This window comes from Lasioglossum baleicum, chromosome 10 (genome assembly GCF_051020765.1).
Source record: "Lasioglossum baleicum chromosome 10, iyLasBale1, whole genome shotgun sequence".
NCBI classification, from domain to species: Eukaryota; Metazoa; Arthropoda; class Insecta; order Hymenoptera; family Halictidae; genus Lasioglossum; species Lasioglossum baleicum.
The window spans coordinates 5,732,440-5,757,836 of record NC_134938.1 but is presented as its reverse complement, the minus strand read 5'-3'; the positions used below and the strand labels follow the sequence as shown (position 1 = coordinate 5,757,836).

At 41.2% G+C, this 25,397-nt stretch overlaps 1 protein-coding gene across 3 annotated transcripts in view; it reads left to right on the top strand.

The window, feature by feature from the left end:
- 5-ht2a (5-hydroxytryptamine receptor 2A) overlaps positions 1-25,397 on the top strand; it is a 66,931-nt gene that overhangs the window by 15,587 nt on the left and 25,947 nt on the right. For all 3 annotated transcript variants that reach the window (XM_076432170.1, XM_076432171.1, XM_076432168.1), the window contains exons 2-3: positions 11,432-12,187; positions 15,632-15,926. In XM_076432170.1, the coding sequence (XP_076288285.1) occupies positions 11,816-12,187; positions 15,632-15,926 (667 nt within the window). In that variant the 5' untranslated portion in view covers positions 11,432-11,815. The remainder of the gene's footprint in view (positions 1-11,431; positions 12,188-15,631; positions 15,927-25,397) is intronic.

Sequence of the window (25,397 nt, the reverse complement as noted above, 5' to 3'; positions counted from 1 at the left end):
TGTTTATTTTCTTCAGGGGGTAGAAGGGGGGGGTGCCGTCCCTTTGGAAAATGGAAACACCGAATCTCGAAGTTTCCAGGTCACGTTGACATTTTTAGCGGAATTACTGTTCCCAGTTAAAGCGATAAAAATTAAAATTTAGTGTCCCGACCATCGGAACAACAATTCCTCTGCGCAGTCAAATGAAAAAGTGAAGCGACACTCGTCAGAAGCTGGTGACACCATTACGCAGGCTCTCGGAATGTTAACTGCATTGTCGAGTCGCTCGCCGGCCGATGGGAAAACAAATGAAAGTATAATAAAATGAAATTTTGATCGGAACCCAACAGATTCATTTGCTATTTATATTTTTCGAACCACTGCTTGTGCTTCTTTTATTCATCCGACGCTGTTCAATTATGCAATAAGGACACTGTGCTCTGCGTAAACGAAGCTGAACGTTTCTCACGCCCCATCGATCTGGAATGAAATATGTATACATCAGAATACTCTCTAAGGGTGGCGTTGAAATTGTCGAGAAAGCTTGATTCCCAAGGAAATGGAGTCTGGGTTTTTAATGAATCTGGCAATTCGCCTGCTTTACGCTTTATAATCTCTCCTCGTTTAGCATCCGTGCTAACCATGCTAGCCTCTTACGTGTCCCCAGTTCATCAAAACCACCGCTATCATTGCTCATCTCCGTCTAACTAATACGCCAATTACGATTTACTCCGACGGGAGGCTGCACGCTTTGCGAATCCTCTTTCGCTCGCGAACTTTTCCTTCTGCTACTTCTGCAATCGCTGTTCCAACTTTCCCATTCGCTCGGTCGGAGAGTAATTAACCCGTAAATACCATCTAATTTAGACCACCGCTGATGTAATGATGAAATCGAGTTTCGGCATCCTCAGGTTCACCGTTGAACGATCAAATAAAGACTGATTGGTGTTTACAGATGAATTCGACCAGTCTTCCCTCTCCGTGTCTTTGTCAAATACAGAGTATCTCAAAATTCCTTCAACATCCGGAAATAGGAGGTTCCTGAGATCATTGGAAGCAAGATTTTCTTTTGAAAAAATGGCGTTCGTGGCTTTATTAAGGAGTTATTAACGAAAAACACGACTGTTCCAACACGCGTCTAGGTCGCGCTCTGATTGGTCCGTGGTTTTTCGTTAATAACTCCTTAACAAAGCCACGGACGCCATTTTTCCAAAAGAAAATGTTGCTTCAAATGATCTCAGGAACCTACCATTTCCGGATGTTGAAGGAATTTTGAGACACACCGTATATCCGACGTGGATGCATCTCTTATGCATTGGATTGAATGGATTTTATCTATTTATGAGAAACACAAGTCGGTGCAATTTAAAACAATGAAAACATTAGTATAGTCTCTCTTTAAGGGTATTAATATATTATTCTCATTGCGTTAAAATTATTAGTCAAAAATACAAATTTATATTCAGCTCCTATATCTTGTAATTGATGCACGAATTTTTAATTTTGTATAAAGATCAAGTTTGTGAAAATACCAAATTTTTGAACGAAAAATAAAATATATACGGTGATCGGATTGTTCCGAAAAGCAATATTTGAATGGTTTTTATCCATTTACGATAAAAACATATAGGTGCAATTTAATATACGAATTTTTCACTGCGTTAAAATTATTAGTAAAGAATACAAATTTATATTCAGCCCCTGTGTCTTTTAATAAATTACAATTGATGCACGAACGTTGTATTTTGTCCATCAAGATTGTGAAAATACCAAAATTTTGAACGAAACAAAATACAAACAGTGATGGGATTGTTCCAAAGAATCGTGAGTGTTGTTTTATAAGACTATTGTGTGGGTAAATGCGGGGACTTGTTTGTGGGTGTCGAATATATTTTCCTGGCTAAAGCACTATCGGATTGGCCTGCATAAAAACGTCCAGATTTTCAGCTCGAGCCAAAATATTTTTGGAGAGGGTTAAAATGGGCCACCGATTTGCTAAATTGATTTACTGAAATGTTCATTTTCTACAGGGGGAAACACCGAGTCTCGCTGACACGATTCTAAGTTTTTGATCAGAGTGATACACATGATCGCGAGGTAAACGTCGACGCGTGACACGACGGAATGCATCCGAAAAGTCGGACAACGTCGTTATCCATCGAACGCAGTACCCATTAGTGGCTGGAGCGTCGATCAATCTGCTTAGAGGCACAATTTAACCGTGAAACACCGGGGCCGGGATTTAAAGCTGCTCGCCGCTGAATCTGATCTCATTAATTACGAGGGGATGCGGCGGGTTACTAATTTATGTAGCGAAACGAACGTTGCTATAGCGAATAGAGGTGTTCCGGGAACGGCCCGTGTTCAACGAAATTAGCGTCGCCTTCATTGCGCCGCGCCGTGAAAAATTTCTTTGAACGCTCGGAACGGCCGTTCGAGAAACTCAAGAAGCTATTGTGCATCCGAGTAGCTCGCAGCAGGTGTGTCGCGCTGCTAATGATTAAACTCAATTGTCTATAAAATACATTTGAGTCGCAGGAGTGCGACTAGGTGCACAGAAATGTCTACTCGTACACGAAAAGGTACGCGAATGGGTCTGGGAGAATAAAAGTTAGTGGAATATTATCGCGCCAACTTGCTGAAAAATGACATCGTCAAATTAATGAGAGAACACACATCACGGTTTAATTTCTTCAAATTTGATAAAATAGTGTGCATTTTAAATTGATTTATAAATTCAAAATCATAATATCTTTGTACAATTTTGTTTTGAATATGTACCTCCCACCACATTTTAACTTCTTTAAATTTGTTTGGAAAGTGTGTACATTTTAAATTGATTTATGAATTTAGAAATCGTAATACTTTTGTGAGAATTTTATTTTGTTTATTTGAGACATTAGGGAAGACGCTCTCTCGTCATATTTTCATTTCTTCAAAGTTAAAAGAGTGTGCATTTTAAATTGATTTATACATTCGAAATCATAATATCTTTGTAGAATTTTGTTTTGAATGGAGGTACCTCCCACCATATTTTTACTTCTTTAAATTTGTTTAGGAAGTGTGTACATTCTAAATTGATTTATAAATTTAGAAAGTGTAATATTTTTGTGAGAATTTTATTTTGTTTATTTGAGACATTAGGGGAGAGAACCTCTCGTCATATTGTAATTTCTTTAAATTTGTTAAATGAACGTGTACATTATAAATTGATTTATGAATTTGGAAATCATAATATCTTCGTACAATTTTGTTTAATTTATTAGATGCATTGGCAAAGGTACCTCCATCTCATTTTATTTAGAAAGTGTACATCTTAAATTGATTTATGAATTTAGAAATCGTAATATTTTGTGAGAATTTTATTTTCTTTATTTGAGACATTAGGGAAGAGAACCTCTCATAATATTTTAATTTCTTTAAATTTGTTAAATGAACGTTGATTGATGAATTTGGAAATCATAATATCTTTGTACAATTTTGTTTAATTTATTGGAGGCGTTGGCGAAGGTACCTCCTCAATTTCTTCAAATTTGTTGAAAGAGTGAGTACATTTTAAATTGATTTGTGAATGTGGAAAACATTATGCGGTCTCCCCCCCCCCCCCGCACATAATATTATATAATACTTACTCCACAACTTCACAATCTCCATAAAGTTCGTGTTCGCCGAAACGTTAGTTTCGTAACCATTAATTTCCAGAATGAAAATTTGCATTTTCACATTATTATACCTAATTAACGCGCCACATGTGGTCTCAAGGTAGTTCACCGTCAAACTTCGTGTACGCAGGATCCCCGAAAAGGAGTCAATTTAGGATGATTTATAAATATCAAAGGAGCAGGATCTAGCCTGTTCAACATTCCTGACAGCTGACGAGTATCGATCGCAGAAGTTTTCATTTCAAATAAGACGGCTCTAATTAAACAACTCTGATCAGCGTCGTCCGCGAGTGCAAACTCAGAGACGGGGTAATGAAAGGGTCGGATACTTCTCGTTTGCCATCTCGTAGTCGAGGGGAGAGGTGAGAGAATTTTTCTTCGACTTCTCGAAGAAAAACGAGTCGATCGAACTTGGCACGAAGTAGCCAGAAATGTTTGATACGTTTCCCAACAAGATAATTGAAGACTGCCAAGGAGGTCGATGAGAATTTATGATACCGGGCGGTTGGTAGCAGGTTCAGTAAAAAAATCAGTCGAAAATGTAGGTACGCTTTTTACGTAGCCTGGCTCCGCCCCCACACGAACCTAACCATCAACTGTATACGATTCTTTATATTTTAATTACAATAATTACTAGACTGCGGATGTTCATGCAATTTTTAATGTTTGTAGGAAAATTTTACGAAAGTGGAATCGTGTTATTTTTAGTGGTAGCAGCCTTTGTGGATCTGAAATAAATAAACATCCTACTAAATTCTGTGGAATTTTATTTCCTAGCATTTTATGAAGATTTTCTAAAGCCATAAATGCATAAAAATCCGCAGCCTTAAGTTTAATGAAAGTATTATGCAATTATCTCGGAAACTAAAGCCGACCGCCAGGAATATCCAGAGAAAAAAGATGACTTATCCAAAAATTTAAAAAGTATTTTTTTACCAACGGTAAAAGTTGCTTAATTTTCCTGAAACTACAGAAAAGTTTTCCGCAACGATTACCATCTAAAGGTCCGACTTGAAATTATACTGATGACGAGAGTGGGACGATTCTCATTAAAGAGACCTTTGAGAGCGACCAAACAAATTGTTTCTCGGGAACAATAGCGCGAACGACCATGTATCGGTGGGCACGGGGACAAAGAATTAGAACAATAATTTATATGCTAGCAACCTTTTCACCGGATACGCTTCAAAGCCTTTCGGAATGGAATAAAAACGCGAGTGGAGTACAACGAAGATACTCGATATTGTCGGACACATCTTTCAGGAGCACTATAAAACAGGCTCTATCTTTTCCGAGGAGGAAGAGGCCTTCAATCATTTCGGAAGCGCGGTGTAATGCAGTTTGCTCCTCTTCTGATGCTTCGGTGCAGTGCGCTTATTTTCTTTGGCATTCTTCAGAATTACCTCGAAGTGCTATTTATCGGCGAAAATGATTCACTACCTTTCAATTTATCGACGAAAATGATTCTCTACCTTTCAATTTATTAACTAAAATGATTCTCTACCTTTCACTTTATTGACGATCTGAAATTTAATTTTAGAGCAGCAATATGCAATTTTTATAAATAAGAAATCTCCCTTGCTGGCTATAGTGGCTATTACAAATTAAATCATAATTATTGAATCAGAACATCTGTAATAACTGTTTTGTAATGACAGAAGAGGCAAGAAAACTTGTATTTATGTCTACGCTTACTGTACTGCTTAAATATTGGTTACAAAAGAATAGAATTCTATTTCATTTTTTGTTTGTTCTTACAACTAAATATTAGGTTGGGGAAAAAGAAATCCATCATTTCTCCGCTTGAGATAATGTAAAAATAAAGAAATTCCTTTTTCCCCAACCTAATATATAGTTGACGATGTTTAGAATTATTTACTGCTTTGCTTATCAATATTTTTAATCATATTTTTGTGGGTACATACGTTACTTTCTCTTTTGTTTCTAACGTAGCAGATGATCATATCATTTAATTGCCAGAATTAATTGCCATTTTTATACACTGGGTCCAAACAGACCCAGCTGCTGTAGAACATTTTGTTCGCAAGTGTTTCCGAAATAATTCCAAAAAGCAAAGGAAGTGAAATGAGGAAACTTGGAGACTTGCTGATTAAATTTTGAGGTGGTCGACGAGAGACTGCGTTAATTTCGGACCGAAATCAGCCGGGTACTTATAGCCACAAACGAAGTAAGTTTCCCTGTTGAACAAAGTGTGCTCCAGTTGACATTAAGCCTGAGTTATCGCTGACGATATTCGCTCTATCGTGAAACTAGCCTTGAGATAGCAAACTTCCCGGTCAGCCAGGGACCTCTAAACTCGAGGACTTTGTTCGGGACGGAAAAACGTTTCAGGGTTTTATTATACATTAGACTCTAGTTTAAACTCTAATACGGACATTAGCTGATGCTCTAGCTTAAGCTCTAGAGCTTACGCTTTAGCTCGGACACTTGCTCAAGCTTTAGTTTAAACTCCGAGTTTTCCGAAACAACGGATGTACAGATTTATTTACAAACAACCACAATGCACTAACACTTCACCGAGAGTATGGTAATCCAAAACTAGCCGCGCGTTAAGGGGAAACCAGTGAATCAGCAGCGTGACTTTTGATATCTAGATCCGTGCTCGATCAAAAGGGGGAACGCGTGATCGGATTCCCGCGCGGAAAAACACAATCGGATTTTCGGTAGTCATGGTTTGATTAACAGAATAGTTTCACCGTGGAGAACGTGCGCGTGCCAGCCGCGAATCGCTGATGAACGTTTCACGGTTCGATAAATGTTAAATCAGCCGGATTAAGGGGGAAAAAACGCGGAACGGCGAGAATTGCGCGCATTCTTTAATATAGGAAATTAATTGGTACCCGCGGGATGCTTGCTGCCGATGCGATGCTCGGATTTTCATGAAAACCGTGACGCATACTATTATGCATTACTAGACTGCGGATCTTCATGGGGAAATAAAAATTGTCTGCACCGATCGTGAGAAATAGAAACCAAATTGAATGTTATTTCTTCCCTTAACGATTTCAATAGACAATTCAATTGACATCTCCAATTTTTTTAATTAACCGACTTCGAGAAAGGAGGAGGTTACTCAATTCGATCTGTGTGTGCCTTTATTTTGCTTTTTTCTCTATGTATGACCGATTACGCCGAGATGGATGGACCAATCGGAATGAAACCTTTTGCATCTTGTAGAGCATGTCCCCGGGATGGTCCCGTGAAAAATATTTAGCATTTTTTTATTCCTTACGATTTTATTTGCGAAAAATGAATTATTTCATGCATGTTCACCGATTACTCCGCGATGGATGGACCAATCAGGACGAAACCTTCTGCACTTTGTAGGACATGTCTCCCGATTGGTCCCTTGAAAACAAATTTTGCATTTTTGCATTCTTTGCGGTTTTTATTGCAAACTAGCTGCTCGTGGCAATCAGGCCATCCGAGCGAGCGGCGCACAGTGGTCAATTTCGATGAAATCTCGCTTATACGCAATTTTCCGAGTTATTTTCTCTATGTTAATGTCGATAATGCGAACAGACGTCGATAATGTAAACTCCTATTGAAATATTGATTAAAAGCTGCGACATTGTTCTACAAATTCTGCTCGTTCCACTAAAAAGTATGAAATAATTTCTACGTAATTTATGTGCATACACACGAACTGAAATACAATACAATCTTCTCGGACCTGGCGCATAATTGAAAATTTTCGACACTGAAAATTAGGAAAATCCTTAAATTCTTTTACATGCTTTCACATATTAATGTATCTTCTTTTTCCACCTACTGATTTCCAAGTCCATCATATTCCAATGCAATCATAATCAGCAACATCTGTCATTTCGAAAATTTTCAATTTTGCGCCGCCTGCGAAAAGATTGTATTTTATCTAAGTTCGTGTGTATTCACATAAAGTAAATGGAAATTATTTCATACCTTTTAGTGCGTTTTTTCGAAGCCGATTTAATTCTTTTTCTTTTTTACAACAATTTTGAACTTTATCTACTCGATTTTCCTATGAATGCGTAAAGATCCGCAGTCTGTAAATTACATTGTAACAGCAGATGCGACACCGCAACAATTCTTGGACACTCTCCCTAAAACGTACAAAAATTTACCGCTTCCGCAGTTCCTGGGATTTCTCCCAAATCGTTTTACTTGTAGCAGTAAAGACGACACCCTGACATTCTTGGATTTCAGTATTCTTTCAACAGGTATAAATTACGGACGCCTTATGGCAGCGCCGTCATCCTCTTTTTCGTTTTGGAAGTTTGCCGAAGTATCGACACCCTAATGCGCACGGGCTCTCGCAGCGGATAACGTGCGCGCTTCGCATGATGTATTATTGGTTCTCGAAGCCAGCTTATTTATGGATCCGGTGGAGTCGCGGTTTATCACAATCCGGAAATTCCGTTGCACCGTTATTAAAATCCATATGTGGCGCGTTCGAAGGGGGTGAGGGGGAGGACGTGTTTTCCCGCGGCGCGGTGTCTGACTTTGATTGCGTTCAAACGACACCGACGCCGAGTTTAGCTGAATCAACCATCCCCGGCACCGGTCGTAAAGCACGTAAAGAGGCTAACGCCCTTCAGTCTAGACCGGCGGAGAACGTTTAGCCCTCGAGCCTTTCACAAAGGCAGCACGCGATGACAGCTCACATTTAACAGCACATACAGGGGCTTCGAAATTACTGTAACGTTTACGTTACGCCGTAATGTGTACTCCGAAGCTTTCGGCACCTAACACGTCATTTCACATAGTCGAAGAGAAATAGGACACCTATTAATTTATTCAGTTCTATTTGGCAGGTGACATAAATATAATTTATTTGCTTATTTGGCTCGGAGAAGAATACATGGTCGAGACAAATAGCGGCACGAAACGAGGCTGAACTTCATTTCAGAAAATTAAATATTTTTCACATTTTTAACACTAAGTTTACGGAGCTCTAGAAACAATTATTTCATAGTATTTTATGAACTTAACTAGAATTTTGGCCATTTTTCCAATAATATATACCCAAAGAAATAAATTTGGTAAATAATACCTCAGGGAAGCATCTTTACAATCTTAATAACCGCAAAATAAGAAAATTAGAACCAAGTGTTAAGTATAGTCCTGTAGATTTTGGCGAGGAAATGCCGAGAATCCAAGTTCCAGTGTTAGGAATTCACTGGTTCGAAAGTTATGCGTGTTTAAAGTTGAGCGATGTTAAGCGTTTTGACATGTATCACCTGACAAGAACCCTCGAAATCGTTCAACTTTAAACATCCATAACTTTTGATCTACTAAATTCGTAACATTAAAATTTGTATTTTCGGCATTGTCGCTTCACAATCTATAGGATTGCATAACAAAAGTAAAAAATTTGTTGGTTAGTTGGTGGTGAAGTTTGACCCAAAATGATCTTAGAATTAATGGAACGTGTATCTATAATGTACGAGAACTCTACGTAAATACTCTACATAAAAATGGTATTTCCCAAGCGAACATACAGATTAATCATCAGGCTCCTCGAGTCGGTACTGAAAAGCGGTATCAGCATCGGTGATCTTTGCAGTCTCCTCGCAGAGACGTTTATTTGACAAAGGCCGGTCAAAGTTAGGAATGGCAAGCAGCCCGACATTGCTTCAGAACTAAAAGTACTATTGTTCTCGAAAGATGCCTTTTAGGAAAAGAGGCGTGTTTGACCGCACGCCACTTAGCCCAGAATCTCCGCGTAGTTCTTTCATGGAGCTCTCAAGCCCGATGAAAATTTCAGGGCGAAATGTTCCTCTCGGAAAACCGTGAGTGCGTCCGTTTCTGAAGAAACACGCGAACGTCTTTAATAGCGAATTTCGCATTTCCCGGCCTCTAGTACGCACCCAGTAGGAATTTGATTCAGATCAAAACGGCGGTTTATTTTGGTTGGACGCGTCGATGCGTTCTCGCAAGGTCGTCTCACGTCGAGGTAAACACTGGCGCGCCGATGGCTAGTTTCGTCTAAAAGACGCACTGTCGATAGAGGATACACGAGAGAAACAACTTTTCCACGGTGTCTGACGAAACTTTAGGGAAATTCATAAATGGGACGGCTTATCGTGGCTATCACCGTAACGCTTCTTCTCCTGTGGACGTGATTTATCGCGCGGCTTCCGGCCGAAGATACATATCGACACTGGTGTCACCTTAAACCCGCCTTTACCTCTGATCGATCCAATATTATTATATCTGCTTCGATCCTCGGGCGACGCTCCTTGAATAAAATATAAGCCACCGGGAGCGTACAAAAAATATCTTTCGCCTTACATTCGGATTCCACCCAAGGTTCCCGTCGAGTTTGTGTTTCTCGTCCGGTGTTGCCAACTATTTCTCTTGCTCCCGTTCACCTTCACCTTATAATCCCCAATAAATATTCCGGCCGAAGCCTCGAACGGGGCGCCTTTGATGTCTCGATAAGGCGCGCCTCGCGGAAAGTGCGGGTGATCCGTCGGGTATGCATCCTCTACGATTTTCCACCCATTCGATTGGAAAGAACCACTTGGTACAACGAAAAAAAGTTCTGTATAGGACTTACACTATTATACATTTGGAGGCGGCGGAAGTTGTGCTAGACCAGCTAGAGGACTCGTCGGTAGGGTCAGCTAGCGGGCCCAGAGTTGCCTGACAAGGAGAGGGAGGACGAGACGTAACGCGTCACGTGATCGGGCCGCGGCGAAGAGTGGGGAATAGCGTAGAAGGGGAAGATAGGGTGGGGACACAAATCTGACAACTCTGATCTAGCGGGCTTTGGCTAGGTTACAGAGTAGCAACGCCTTGTTGAAATAAAGTTCGAATTGTGGATGACAACCAAAGTGTTGTTTTTGGTTTGGCAAATAAGTTCGTTCGGTTTTTTAGAGTGGAATAAATCACAAAAAACCGAACGAACTTATTTGCCAACCCAATATTTTAAACTTAACAATATATACAACGTTCTTAAGGTTCGAGATGTTTTTGAGTTCTAATTTTCTGTCTCGCGTCGCGTATTACGTCGGCTGGGATCCTCTTCCATTGGTTGGCAGTTAGCTATATGGGATGACCGAATGAATTCTAATTGGTAAGAGTCGGTGGCGCGTTTGGGTCGTCAGAGTGGGAGTTTGCTTTAGTAAAACTGTGTTTTGGCTAGGATAAATTAGGTGGGAAAGATCTGGGAAATGGTTGAGCTTGAGGATCACGTAGTAGCAGAAGATGTGTTGACTATTTGTCCATCAGCTGACGAGCGTAAGATACAGCACAGCCTCCCCTCAACTCACTAAGTTAGTGCAGTCGAGAACTACGTGTACACCAGTCTAATACGGGCATCCAACATTCCGGTAGACGTCCCTGTCCCAAGGCGACATCCATTTGAAAACGTCGGTAAACGTCGATCCGCAGCAGCTTGCGGATTGATCGAGTATATATAAAACTCTCGTGGCCCACCATGAATCTTCTCGTCAAACCGTGTCCCCCAGGCTTCCGTCGCAGCGTGACACGTCCGACGAGGACGTCGCGCGAAGAAACAAATCGAGGAGAGGCAGCCTCTCTCGAAATAACCAAAGCCGATAAAACATTTCGCGTCCTGCGGGAAACGCTGTCCAACTTCCAAGACAAGCTTGGATCTCGAGGATTTTTTTCGTTTCAGCATATTTTCCCGGGCGTTGGTGGGCAACAGAAGAGGCTGATTCCTCGACTAATAATGCCGCGGAGGGGCGGGGGGGGGGATTTGGGGGAAAAACAATAAATCGATTCCTCGGGGGAGAAGTTGAAACTGTCATCGTTTGTTCTAGATGGAGGAGAGGCCTGAATAATCGGCGGGCTGATCCCGGGGATAGCGAGAGTAGTACAGCCGGTCGTAAAGTCGGACCTGAAGAATCCATAAACCGGAACGGCTCGGTGCCGCTGAATAAACGCAGGCCCCCGTTTTCTTGGTCAATTTGAAGCGGACGCGTGGGATGGGATGCGTTTTACGAGGCAACGTGCGCCACGTTATACAGGGAGGCTGTGTAGCAGGGCGAGAAAGGTCGACCTCGCACCACGGCCACCTGCCGCGTCCTTGAACCAGCCCTGAAGAGTCTTCCAGTCAAGTCTCTGCGGTGTGCTAACTATGATGTCCGCACAACTGATCAGGACCGCGTCGGAACCAAGCCTAGCTAGACCATGTCTCCTCGTCAATGAACTGTCGTTCCGTCCTGGCCCTCGACAACACAAATGTAGCCAGGCGTAGAAGACTACCGGGAAACATGGACGGGAACCTGACCGCGTGGACAGGCAATCTCACCGCTATGTTGCACCAAGTACCCTGCAACGACAGCTTCCTTGGATGTCTAGAGGACTGTGGGTCAGGATTGTTTGGGTTCGATCATCTGTGCATGGTGGAGAGAGGCAGCTTCACCTCGTCGATGACCCTGCTCTGCAGACCCTGCGACTACTCTTGCGACGTGAACGTCTCGTTGATCCTCAGCGGACTCGAGAGCATCGAAGGCGTGTTCATGTCGAGGATACCCAGGTTTAGGGAGTGCAACGAGACTGCGCTGGGGACACAGGTAAGAGGATTTCTGCGTTTCCCATCGGTACAAGCGTTCTAGCTTACTGTTGCTCTTGCGAGAGGCTATCCATCTTGGTGATTGTGTGCGGAGCAGCGTGGGCGCCGTAACTGGGACTGTTCTCGATTTTGACTAATGGTGTAGCGTTGTGGAGTCTCTAAGGGTTCTCGCAAGAGGGAGCACTGCTAGAAAATATTGAAAAATGAAATTTCTGTTCTGCTACCTCCTAGTGTGCAGCTATGAAGTTAATTAGTAAGACACGTTAGTGATTGCTGACATTTTAATGTAAATTTCGTGTGTGTCAGTGTGTCAGAAAAGGCTTCGTGCATCCCTCGAAATAAGAGTCTGAGGGTTCTTGCGAGAAGGAGCTAAGCTAGAATATATTGAAAAATGAAATTTTTGATCTGCTACCTCCTAGTGTGCAGCTATGAAGTTAATTAGTAAGACACTTTGTCAGAAAAGGTTTCGTGCACCCCTCAAAATAGGAGACTGTGTAGGGGTCCTTGCGAGAAGGAGCTAAGCTAGAATATATTGAAAAATGAAATTTTTGATCTGCTACCTCATAGTGTGCAGCTATGAAGTTAATTAGTAAGACACTTTGTCAGGAAAGGTTTCGTGCACCCCTCAAAATAGGAGACTGTAGGGGTCCTTGCGAGAAGGAGCTAAGCTAGAAAATATTGAAAAATGAAATTTCTGTTCTGCTACCTCCTAGTGTGCAGCTATTAGGTTAATTAGTAAGACACTTTGTCAGAAAATGTTTCGTGCACCCCTAAAATAGGAGACTGTAGGGGTTCTGTGCAAGAAGGAGCTATGTTAGAAAATATTTAAAAATGAAATTTCTGTTCTGCTACCTCCTAGTGTGCAGCTATTATCCCACGTAAGACACGTTACTGATTTCTAACATTTTAATATAAATTTCGTTTGTGTACAGTGTGTCAGAAAAGGCTTCGTTCCTTTTCCCCTCAAAATGAAATTACTTTTTCGACATCAGCCCCGAAACGAGTCCCACGCCCACGCAGCTGCTATTCACTGTTTTATGGTTTCGGCTCTCGGCTCGTTATCTAATTCGCCAACCATGAAGAGGGTGAAAACTGTATTTTAGCATCCCACGTAGTCTTCGATTGATTCTGCTTATTTCATTTCAATTGGCAAAGAACAAAAACTGATTACCTGGGAGTTTTAACCCTTTTGCATTGCAATCTCTTTCACGATTGCCATTAACGCAGCCTCATTACTGATCAATACTTCATTACGACTTGAGGGGATGAAGAAATATTTATATTCATGAGAATCAGTTGAAAATTTTTTAGTTCGATATTAAAAAATAACGAGTTATCGAGCTGTCGAACTGCCGTTTCGCTTTCTTCCAATTATTTGAATTGATGGCGATATCAATTTATAATTCCGTCGGAGTTCATAGAAAGGCGGCGATTGAATGGATCTGTTCACTTCTGTGAAGAAAAATTATTTTCTACAATTCACTTTTACATGTTGCTCGTCATACAGTGGAACAAATTGAAAATAATTCGTAGAAAATTAAGTTGATTTCCATAGTTAATAACGATTTTGTACTTTGAGTCATCGACTATTATTATATTTAACCCTTAGCACTCGAGTGGTGATTCTGAGGCGCCACTAAAAATTGCTGTATCATTATTTAAAATATTGTTTGTATTATTAGATATGTACAGTATCTAATCAGTTATATTTAAGTATTCACATCCACCATATTTAAAAGTCGAGGAGAATGGGAATATTCTGGGTCGGAAGAAATGTTTAATCTTCGGGTTAACCCTTATCCGTCTCTCGTGTCAATTTGACACAGTTTTCCCGAAATAAATTATACTATTCCGTTATTTGTGGATAAATTTTTGCCCAAGACTTCGTGACTTTTGTTTTATTAATGCGACACAGATAACCGAAAAACCTTAGACGTAAATGTGACTCAACATTTTCAATTTGAGTCAATTTGAATGAAAAAAAACATCGAAAAATAACTGTTTATCTTGTTATTTCTTTTTATTTCTATTTATTATTTATATCGAACATTTTTCCACTGTGTCAATTTGACACCGAGGGACAGATTCAGTTCGTGAAATGAGGGACGGATGAGGGTTAGCTCCGAGTGCAAAGGGTTAATAATAATTTCTAAAACTCGAATGGTAAATTATAGATTCTAATTTCTGGTTGAGTGGAGAGAGTTCTTGCAACTCCGTAACCAATTGAACATTTCGAGTTGAACCATCGAGGACCGTAAGCCAAGCGCTCGGTAGGTCGAGAGTGAATGCCAGCGTAGGGTTAATCCGCGGAAAGATTAATTTATTTGTTAAAGAGTTAGTACATTTCCGGAGCCATTGTATTAAAAGCAGCAAGAACGTTAGCGAGTTTTCTCGAGAACCGATTACCTCGACTTTGCAGCGGAACGAGTCCAATTTGTCTCGTCTTTTTCTCGGAAACTCGGCCACGCGGGTCTCGCAACCTCGTCGACGAATGAAAAATTCCGTAACAACGTCGCGAACTTGCGAATTCGTTTCCACGGATGATTAACATTCGTAACGGGAAATTTCCCAGTGTCGTGCGGTAGTTGTACAGCTCCGCAAGTGTCCGGAGATATTTTGAACATTTAGCTGCCTTACACGAACGGAAATTCATTAATACGAACCGGTGTACCCACTTCTTCATTCCGTGGGAAATTACGTTAATTAATGCGGCAAAAAAGATCGGCGCATCAAAAGTAATTCCGTCTTTGAAACTTCCATACACGAGAAGTGCTCTGTGATTACAGTCGGCGAGATGAACGAATTTACAGTTCGTTTCGCATTTTAAACGCGTAATCCGTGTTTCGAGTTTCAACCTTTTACGCGTCGAATATTTTCTCGATTTTATTCTCCTGTGATTTCAAGTTTCATATTCAAAAAATGTATTCTAAAAGACAGTGTGTTGACTGGTGCTAAGTTTAAGCAATTTTGTTCACTAATCATAGTGAAAATAGGGTAAAACATCACCTCCGGAAACCAAAAGTCCTTAACCTTTTTGTTACGTCGAAGAAAATGCCGAAGATACAAGTTTTAATGTTGGGAATGCACTGGTTCAAAAGTTACGACTGTTTAAAGTTGAGCGATTTTAAGCGCTTGAAAACCGCTTGAAATCTCTCAATTCTAACCACGCATAGCTCTTGAACTACTGAATTCCCGACATTAGACTTAGATTTTCGGCATTTTCTCGCCAAGATCTACGGAACGACAGAACAAAAAGTTAAAAATTTGCAGTGATCCTGATTAATCAATTTTCACCGTCTGCTGTTTCTGTATTACGTACATCGTTTGTGACAGTCCAGGCATGTGGCATGCCGGGATCAATTTTGAAATACTCGGTGGAGTCCGTTACAGTGCACAGACGTCGCTGAAGGGTCGAAGCTTGTCCAAGGTCTCGTTAAATTTCCAGATTCTGGAATGCACGCCGTCAGAGAACGCGACGACGACGGAGGATCTCGCGGTTTCCTGCTCGCATCGAGCGAAGCTCAGTTCAACAGCGAGAGGACGTCGTTTCGACTGGAGCTTCCTGTTCGTCGCAGTGTTCATCGTGGCTGGCGGCCTCGGCAATATATTGGTCTGCCTCGCTGTAGGACTCGACAGGAAGCTGCATAACGTCACGAATTACTTTCTTTTGTCCCTGGCCGTCGCAGACCTCCTCGTCAGCCTGTTCGTGATGCCGCTGGGCGCCATACAAGGGTTCCTCGGTAAGTTCCTTCAACATTAATGCTGGGTCTACCAGAAAATTCTTTCCGCTTTCCGATTAATTTTTTAGAAAGCTTCCCTTTACCGTCGAAGATGTTTGTTCTGTAATACCAGAGGAACTGCAGCATACTTCTGATGCTTCCAGTCGGATAAATAAACATTTACTGCGGCAGCAAATAAATGTCATGCCATGCCAAATCGATCGCTTTTTGACGTCACCATCGACCATTTTGTTCTGAATAAAATATGTTGTAGTCCATGTGAAATTGGGGGGAGGGAGAGGGGTTTATCGTCATTTCGCCGGATCAGAATTTGTTTCAAAATTACAGGCCTTCAAAGTTTGCAATTTTTATTTTTATTACAAAAATTACGAATTTTTCGCGGGGGTGCACCGCGTCCTTTTCCAGCTCATTGTGACGCCAATTTCCAATTCTCCGTCCTTCTCAAGGGACCATTTTGAAGGGAAAACTCCCAGGAATATGACCATATTTTTTCAAAATTTAAGTCACTCTAGCACCATTATAAAAAAAAACAATAAAAGAAGTGAGACCCGATTTCGCCAAACTTCAAAGGCCTGTAATTTTTATAGAAATTCTAAACCAGCAAAACTATGACATAAAACCCCCCGAATTTCACATTTGGCATGTAATGACCCGATAGGGAAACTGATAAATTAGTTCACCTCAAATTCGTAATATCAATCATTTCTGTGACAACAATCGTGAAATTATAAACATTTTAAAGAACCTGGGAAGCTATTAAGAAATTTTCAAGATTGAGAGAAGCTGGTTTAAATTAATATTAAAAAATTCCCCTTGAAGAGCACACATAAAAATTATTCCTCCAGTTCCATTGATTGGACACGCATCGGAAAACTCTGAAACGGAATATATTCTCGAAATGGAAAACTCGACTCCTCGTTTTGCGCCGCTATACTTAGTCGGCAAATAAAAGAACAACATTTCCCGACGTAATCGAAGCCAGAGGATTTTCGCTGGCACACCGGACGGAAGGATATCGACGTTTCAATATCGGATGCATTTTACAAATGCAAAAACGCGAAAATTCGTTTGACGCATTGGACGCGTCGCATCACCGGAAAGTGACTGACACTGTTCTCCCTTCAGAGCTGGCTAAACAAAAACGTGCACACACACACACACACACGCGTCCGCCATTGCCGTATTGTGGACGCACAAAAACAGTTCGAGTTGAATTCCGCGCGCATTTTCAGCCGCATCAAGCCATTCCGGGGGGAATTGTTTATAGTATCTCTGGATTTGCATAAAATACCGAGCAGTTTGAAAACCGGATCGCGGCTTTTCCACGTTTCTTCTGAACCAGGCGGATGCGAACGCCAGCGCAGCGGTCTGGATTAACGCCAACTCGGCGGGAACAAAAGGGGAGCGATCAGTCGGCGGAATTGAAGTAATTACCAGGATTTGGCAAAGTTTTGCGACAACGTGCCGATCCGTTCGCCCGCAAAATTGTGTCCGCCCGTTCGGGGTAACACCGCCAAACTTCGGGCCAAGATACAATCCGGCTGATAAATGTCTCACTTGAGGATTTTTCTCAGGGAAGCTATTGAACCTTCTGCATTGGGATTTTCCACACATGCTTATTGATATTAGAAGTACGTGTGTGATTTTTTTTTTAGTAAAAATAATGAAAATTGTAAAAGTTATACATTTGTTTATAGAAGTCGGCCATAATTCTTTCTACGTTTAGTCCTTTCTGAGATGTTCGAACATAAGATTTTCTTTCACAGAAGCTACTGAACCTTTTTCATTGGGATTTTGCACACATAGTTATTGATATTTAGAATACATGTGTGATTTTTTTCGAGTGAAAATAATCAAAATTGTAGAAGTTATACATTTGTTTATAGAGGTCGACGGTGGGCATGATTCTTTCTACGTTCTTGATACGTTCAGTCCTTTCTGACAATGAGATAATTTCTTCAGAGAAGCTACTGAACCTTTCGCATTGAAATTTTGCACACATAGTTGTTGATATTCGGAGTACATGTGTGATTTTTTTCGAGTGAAAATAATAAAAATTGTACAAGTTATACAGTTGTTCATAGAGGCGAGTCATGATCGAATGAAAAATCGCACGAAAGAATTTTAAGGAGTGTCCGACGCCATTAAATACGTTTACCATTCTGTTTGAAAAACAGCAGGATGGTAAAAGGATTTCGCAATCGAATTCTTCGGTTCCGTTGCATCGCGAAGAGAGTAAATGCGATAACAAGCAAAACAAATATTGATTTCTCGCGTTCGCGGCAGAGAAACGCGGCCGTCTAACGTCCGGCTGTTTTGTAGGAGCTCGCCGGCTTATTCCAGTTTGCCGGACTTCGATTATCGAAAGCGAATTAAACCGGGTACGAGCTACGATACCTCGAGCACTTTCGCGGCTAGATATCCCGAAAGTTTGTGAACGCGGCCCGGATTCCCCGTCGAAGTTTTCCGGCCAGTTTCTCCGTCGACGGTTTATCGGGTTTGTCGCTTTATAATACTCCTCCCGGAGAAGGAACTTCATCCCCCCCGACCTATCAAACTTCAGATAAATTCGCGAGACTAGCCGGGAAAAATGTATGGAAACATGAGCCAGGTACCGCTGCGTTCGACTCGCTAAAATCGGAAATCCGGCCGAGTTTATTCAAGCTGAGTACGCCCCTGCGTCCAAAGCCGGCGCGCAATTACCCCGCAACTCGTCTCAAGTTTCCCTCCGCCTCGAAATTTGAATTCCTGGCAACGTCCGTGGAACTCGAACCATGCCGGACATTTCCGAAAATTAACCGCCGAGCCTTCGACAGCGACCGAGATCGTTAGTCCGGCTAAGTTTGCCGTTCTTTGTTCGACGAGGACCCTTCCGGAACAAATATTGCGACGTCCTCCTCGGATACGCTGTGCTCGTCGGAAATGTACTGGAGAACTATAGCGCCGTCAATATTTTTAAGATTTAGGAAACTTTCAAATAGTCATCTGGCATTGGCATACAGTGGACGATAGTTTCAGAACACTACTGTTTCCGATAACAAATTGTTTAGGTAACTTGATAATGCAGGGTTAGGAAATTAAATATATCATCTAACTCTCCCTACTCCTGGGCAACTCTCCCTACTTCTGGGCAGCTTTCCCTACTCCTGGGCAACTCTCCCTACTCCTGGGCAACTCTTTCTACTCTTCGGTAACTCTCCCGCATCCTGGGCAACTCTCCCTACTCCAGGGCAACTCTTTCTACTCTTCGGTAACTCTCCCTACTCCAGGGCAACTCTTTCTACTCTTCGGTAACTCTACCTACTCCTGGGCAACTCTCCCCACTTGTGCGTAACTCTCCCTACTCCTGGGTATCTCTCCCTCCTCCTAGGTAACTCTCCCTCCTCTTGGGTAGCTCTCCCTACTCCTGGCTCCTCCCCACCAAACTCCTGTGGAGTGTAGGAGGAGATTGGAGGGAGCACAGTCACGCGAGGCGAAGCACGATAAGAGCAATACGAAATATTTGATAGCGGGGGAACTTGGCTAACACAGTTACCCTCTCTCTGCCAGTTCCAAATTAGTCACGTGACATTGTCACACATGTACGACATTGACGAAACACCTCACGTTAACGGAACGGTGTCGTAAAAGGTGGAGTGGAGGCACAAGCCTTAATCTGGGGAGTCTGAGTGGGAATTGTAGGCCTGATTCAGTTCCTGGGCCTGCCCTATTTTTCCACCAACCTAATTTCGTGTTAAATCATTTCTCGGAGATTAGACACGTAGTCTGCGAGTAATTTGTAGAGCCACTGTGCGTCAGACGAGGGAGCTGCGGCTTCGGTGGCTCAGCAAACAAAGCTCTCCCGTTTCCCAAACGGGAATCTAAACGGGTTCCCGGTTCGCAGCACTATTGGCACAGAGGTGAACGCTGTTTGCGGCTAAAGGAAACGCCGCGCCGGGACGTAGTCGTCGTCGTCGTCGTCGTCTGGCCATGGAAATTCGTGGAAACGAACGGAAACGGAGAACGGACTGGAACAGGTTGCGTTACGGACGGTGCTGCGTACTCGCTCGGGACTGTGACCTCTCAGATTACGTTCGTGTAACGCGATCCACGTGGCTTGAATGACGGAGGACCGGGAAAGCCTGGGGACAAGAACGGAAGAGCAAGGTTCACGGAAACGCTCACCGTGTCGACTCGAGTGATCAAGGTCAATATTTGCTCGCCCTGTCTGTCCACCGGCTGACACGGTCTACTTGCCGCTCGGACGGAAAAACTGCTCGATCGCGTGCACGCTGCTGTGTCTATCAAGAATAGTTCGATATATCTGAATATAATGGTTGTATGCGCAAAAATGAAATGAAACTCTGCACATCTTGAATTGATGTAGAAAAATTTTTATTTTCGAGACAATGGGGCGAGAAAATGGGGTGAAAAGTCAATTTTAAAAATTGTAAAGCTTTTGTTTCTTGAGTCAGTTGAATTCAATATTCCTTTTCTCATTCATGTATCCGTAAAGCAGTGTGATTCATAATCCTCAGTACTTGATTGAAAAATAGCAACACACTTCACAATCCGATACGCTCCTGTGTAATGATCTTGCACTCAAAACACCCATTACAGTGAAAACCGTACACAGCATGAAAAGTAGAAATTTCAAGCTTTAATGTGGTTGCTTTCTCATCAAATTTCGATAAATTCTAGCAGAGTTATAGCAGTTCAAATATTGAGCTAACATTGAAATAGCTTTGACCGCATTTTCGGGGAAAATTTCCCACTGTGCGACGCATTGGACATTATGGTAGTTATAAAATAAAAAAAAAAAAGATAGTTAACTCTCTCCCAGAAGATGAAACTACTATCTTTCTCTCGCGTGGAGGACAGAATCGGCTCTCTCGCGGATTCGATTGCAATCGTGTCGCTTGTCTGGGGACTCCGGCGCGGCAGGGAAACTTTGCGTAAACTCTCTATGGAAATCTGTAACGAAATCGCATGAAAAATGTAGGGACTAACGAACAAACTCTCCGGCGGAAACTCCGACCACGAAGCACGTTGGCCGGCAAAGCGTCCCGTTTTTGCTGGTCGAAAAAAGGGTGGCGAATTTCCATTTTTGACAAGCAGAAAAACGAAACCGCGGGGAGAGTATCGGCTAGTCATCTATGAAAACGAAATATATCTTAATTGCGAGCGGCCCAGCTGCCATTTTCAACGTTACCGGTCTCTCTCTCTCTCTCTCTCTCTCTCTCTTCTTCCCCTCTCGTTCACCCCTTCTTTTTTCGACAGCCCCATTTATCAGGTTCCAGCGGACCTTGCCGCGCGGATCCTCGAATCTCGCGGAAACAATAAATTCTCCGCGTTTCACCGTCGGAATACGGTCGCGCTCCATTTTCCCGCGGAGACACGGCCAATGCTGGTTCAACGCGGGAAAACTTTAACGGCTTCAAGGCTGAAAGAAATTAAACAAAATTAACGGAGTCCAACCTTCATACGCAGCTACCAAGGCAACGTTTGCTCGGAAAGATTCTTTTTCTTCTCGAACCCCCATACGCTTCAACAACGACGAAATTAATTAATTGAACAGAATTAGTTAACTCCCAAACCACAATATTTATTCAGACTAATACTTAATCCTCCTGGAATAAGATTCAGCAGCAGCAATGATGCTTAACTTCTTCATCATTAACTTCAAATATAGTTCGACTACAGGTGGAAAATTTAAGGGATAATTCTCAATCATATCAGACGAAAATGAAGAATAAAGAAATCGCTTTTAGGCTCGGCGGGCCAAGTAGCAAACATGAAGATATGAATGGGTAATTTTCTCATAGAGCAAAAAAACGTATATTTTTTTATATTATGAAGTGATACTTTTACATAATGCTTATACAAGTTTTATTAGTGAACTTTGAGTGCGCGGATATCTCGGAAACTACGCGAGATAGCGAAAAACTGAATTCAATCAATCTTGTGGAAAATTTTGTCAGCTTGAATTTTGTGTAGAATGGTCTTATCGCTAGGATACATAGTTTCCGAGATATCCGCGCTCAAAGTTCACTAATTGTGCTGAAGAGTCAACTTCACAATTAGTGAACTTTGAGCGCGGATATCTCCGAATCTATGCGAGATAGCGAAAAACTGAATCAAATCAATCTTGTGGCATATTTTGTCAGCTTTAATATTGTATGGAATGGTCTTATCGTTAGGATGCATAGTTTTCGAGATATACGCGGAAAACCGAAAAAGGGGACCTTCTATGTGCCCCCCTGCACTCCGCTCACCTCTTAGGAGTGGGTACTTTTAGTATGTTTACCTCCTCACTAGTCCAAACAAAGACCCAAAGTTAAAAATTGTATTCCTTCCATTTCCCTCTACAAGTTTTCGTTGACTGGACTAAATAACGTGTAATTTGATTTAATTTTCATGTAAAAAACGTATATGTAAAGAACGTACGCAACGTGTACACCTCTGTTGGGCGGGTTGCCGCATTTCAGGCGGATTTTTAATTCTTAAATAACTATACAGAGTGAAGCTGAAATCGCTAATCTTCTATTCTTCATTTTTGTCGTATATTGTCATGGAGAGAACCTCCTCTTAAATTTTCTCCCACCTGTAGTCGATCTATACCGGGTGAGTCACAAATACAGATTAAAGTTGTCATTTGTTAGAGATTAAAGTTGTAAAAAATGTTGTACCAAGAAAGGTTGTGTTTGCTGTCGTTTTCAAGGTCTTTTGAAGGTCACACCGATGATATTTTTAATAGTGTCGCAGCTCATGTCGAGACGAGTTGAATGATACGAGGTTTTAATAAAGCAACACGATCGCTCATGAAGGCTAAAGTTCGCGTTTGGTCAAAAGTGGCACGCATTTATGTGTCTACACGGTAAATATGACGTGACTTGCGCGGACGGTTAATTGCAATTTACTCGACACTACAGGTGAAACTGAAGCGCCGTGACCCGAATTTCCCGGCGAGGTTTATAACGAGCCCGCGCGCCGTCATTATGGTGTGTGCCCGACGAAACTTCGCGAGATCGCTTTGTACCGTGAAACTGGCGTAGTTTATGGGGACAGAACATTAGCACGTTCGCGAGCGACTGCACAGTAATAGGCTCCTATACATGTTTCACGTGTCTCGCTGCCCGTTCTTATCTGTGAAGCGTATGATTCAGTAATGTGAATCTGTGAGGCGGGCGTGATGGGCTTTACCTCAAGGGAGTCAGCGTCCCGAACATTTTCGTCAGGTCGTACAGGGAATTCGTGGGCTACGAAACGCATTGTCATAAATTTTTCAGACCGTGTATCACTGTCCCTCTCTAATCCTAAAGTTCTTGCGCGTGGACTATTTAATTCGGGACACCTTTGTCATTGATCATTCCACTGTATCTAATTTCTCTGAGTCTCAGTGCATTCTTTCTACAGTGTTTATTATTCTTGTGATATTTGTAATTAAAAATATTTTTAAAAACAGCAGATGAATTGTGCAAAATTCAGCCTGAATAAAGTAACAAACATTGAAGTAAATAAATTTTTTTTCCAGTTGTGCACCGTGTCCTTCCTCCATCTTGAAGTCCTTGTACAGGGTGGACCTTCCGAGACGCCTTTGTTATTGATCATTCCACTGTATCTAATTTCTCTGAGTCTCAGTGCATTCTTTCTACAGTGTTTATTATTCTTGTGATATTTGTAATTAAAAATATTTTTAAAAACAGCAGATGAATTGTGCAAAATTCGGTCTGGATTAAGTAACAAACATTGAAGTAAATAAATTTTTCCATCCGTGTACCGTGTCCTTCCTCCATCTTGAAGTCCTTGTTCAGGGATTCTACTGAATCTATGTATCAGTGTTCGTTATTCTTGATATTAGATGATTGCAAATGTTATATTTAAAAATAACAGTTTTATTAATCAATTATACAGTCACCACTATTTTCTACAATTTTCGCAGAAGCTACATGTTTATTTTTAAAAAAGGATCACGAGGTAAATTGCATATGAACTTTCGCAATCATCCAGTATTTGTAATAAGACAGCGGATCTTTATGCAAAATAAAAATTTTTTACCTGAATTCCTACAAACTCGAGTAAAATAGAAATTTCTTTTTTGTCTTCATATGTGTAATAGATTGCAAATAATATGACAGCATTTTTAAATTCTTCTAATATTTTTACTGTCTTAAATTACACCTATTAATTTCTGTCATAAATGCATAAAATCCGATGTCTATTTATGATAAATAATATGTTTACCAACACCGGATGAATTCTGCAAAGTTCAGTCTGGGTTAAGTGTTAAAAATTGAAGTGAATACATTTTTCCAGTGCTTTTTTAAAATGCTTGTGTGGACCATTTAAATCGAGACACCTTTGTCATTGATTATTCTACTGTAAATTTCGATTTACCTAATTTTCCTGACTTTCAATATATTCTTTCTACGGTGTTCATTATTCTTGATATAAATAACTAATAATATTTTCACGAACAGCAGATGAATTCTGCAAAATGTTCAGTCTGGGTTAAGTAACAAAAATTGCTGTGCACTTGAGAGTGTCGTTAGTTCGGTCTAATTTACTGTTCCCGACAGTTCATTTCGGCGAACACGACCGCCACCGTATTACGGGGAAAGTTTCCATAAACGGAAGTGGACCACGTCCGGTCTCTAACGAACTGATATGTGTACACCGAGCTAAGCCAATATTTTCCTGAATAAACCAAAGTCCCTCGCGAGTTTAGGAACATGCCGTCGCGGAGGCAATTATTTTCCTGCGTGATTGTTTCCGAGAATTCAAAAACAGCGAATCTTCCACCGAAAGCTCCGATGAACAAGTAACCTTAAACTAGCTTAATAACTGCGAATTTAATTTATGGTGTACAGTGGGACCTCGATTAATCTGCTCCATTGGGAAACCTCGGATGAATCGAGACCCACCGGACAATCGACAGATTAATGAAATTGAAATGCAAATCATATTAAAATCAAATTCAAACAATTGTGTCAAAGAAAAAATTGAGAACGCAATTTACATAATTTTTCGTATAATATCGGGTTGGAACGAAAGTTCGTAGCGTTTGTAAATTAAAATTGAAGGCTAAAATTCAGGTACATATATATTTATTCAATAACATATTTTCCATTCTATTCTAATACTTTTTGCCATATTCGAGGTAACTTCTCGTGTTATTGAATAAACATATGAATAAATGCCTTAATTCTATCTTTGATTCTTAACCCTCATCCGTCCCTCATTTCAAGAACTGAATCTGTCCCTCGGTGTCAAATTGACAGAGTGATAAAAAATCGATAAAATAACAAGGTAAACAGTTACTTTTCGATCTTTTTTTTATTCAAACTGATCAGTTAACATTTACATCTTAGGTTTTTGTGGTTATATGTCTCGAATTAAATAAATAAGTCACCAAGTTTCGGACAAATTTATCTACAAATAACAGAACATTATAACTTATTTTGGGAAATCTGTGTTAAATTGACACGAGGG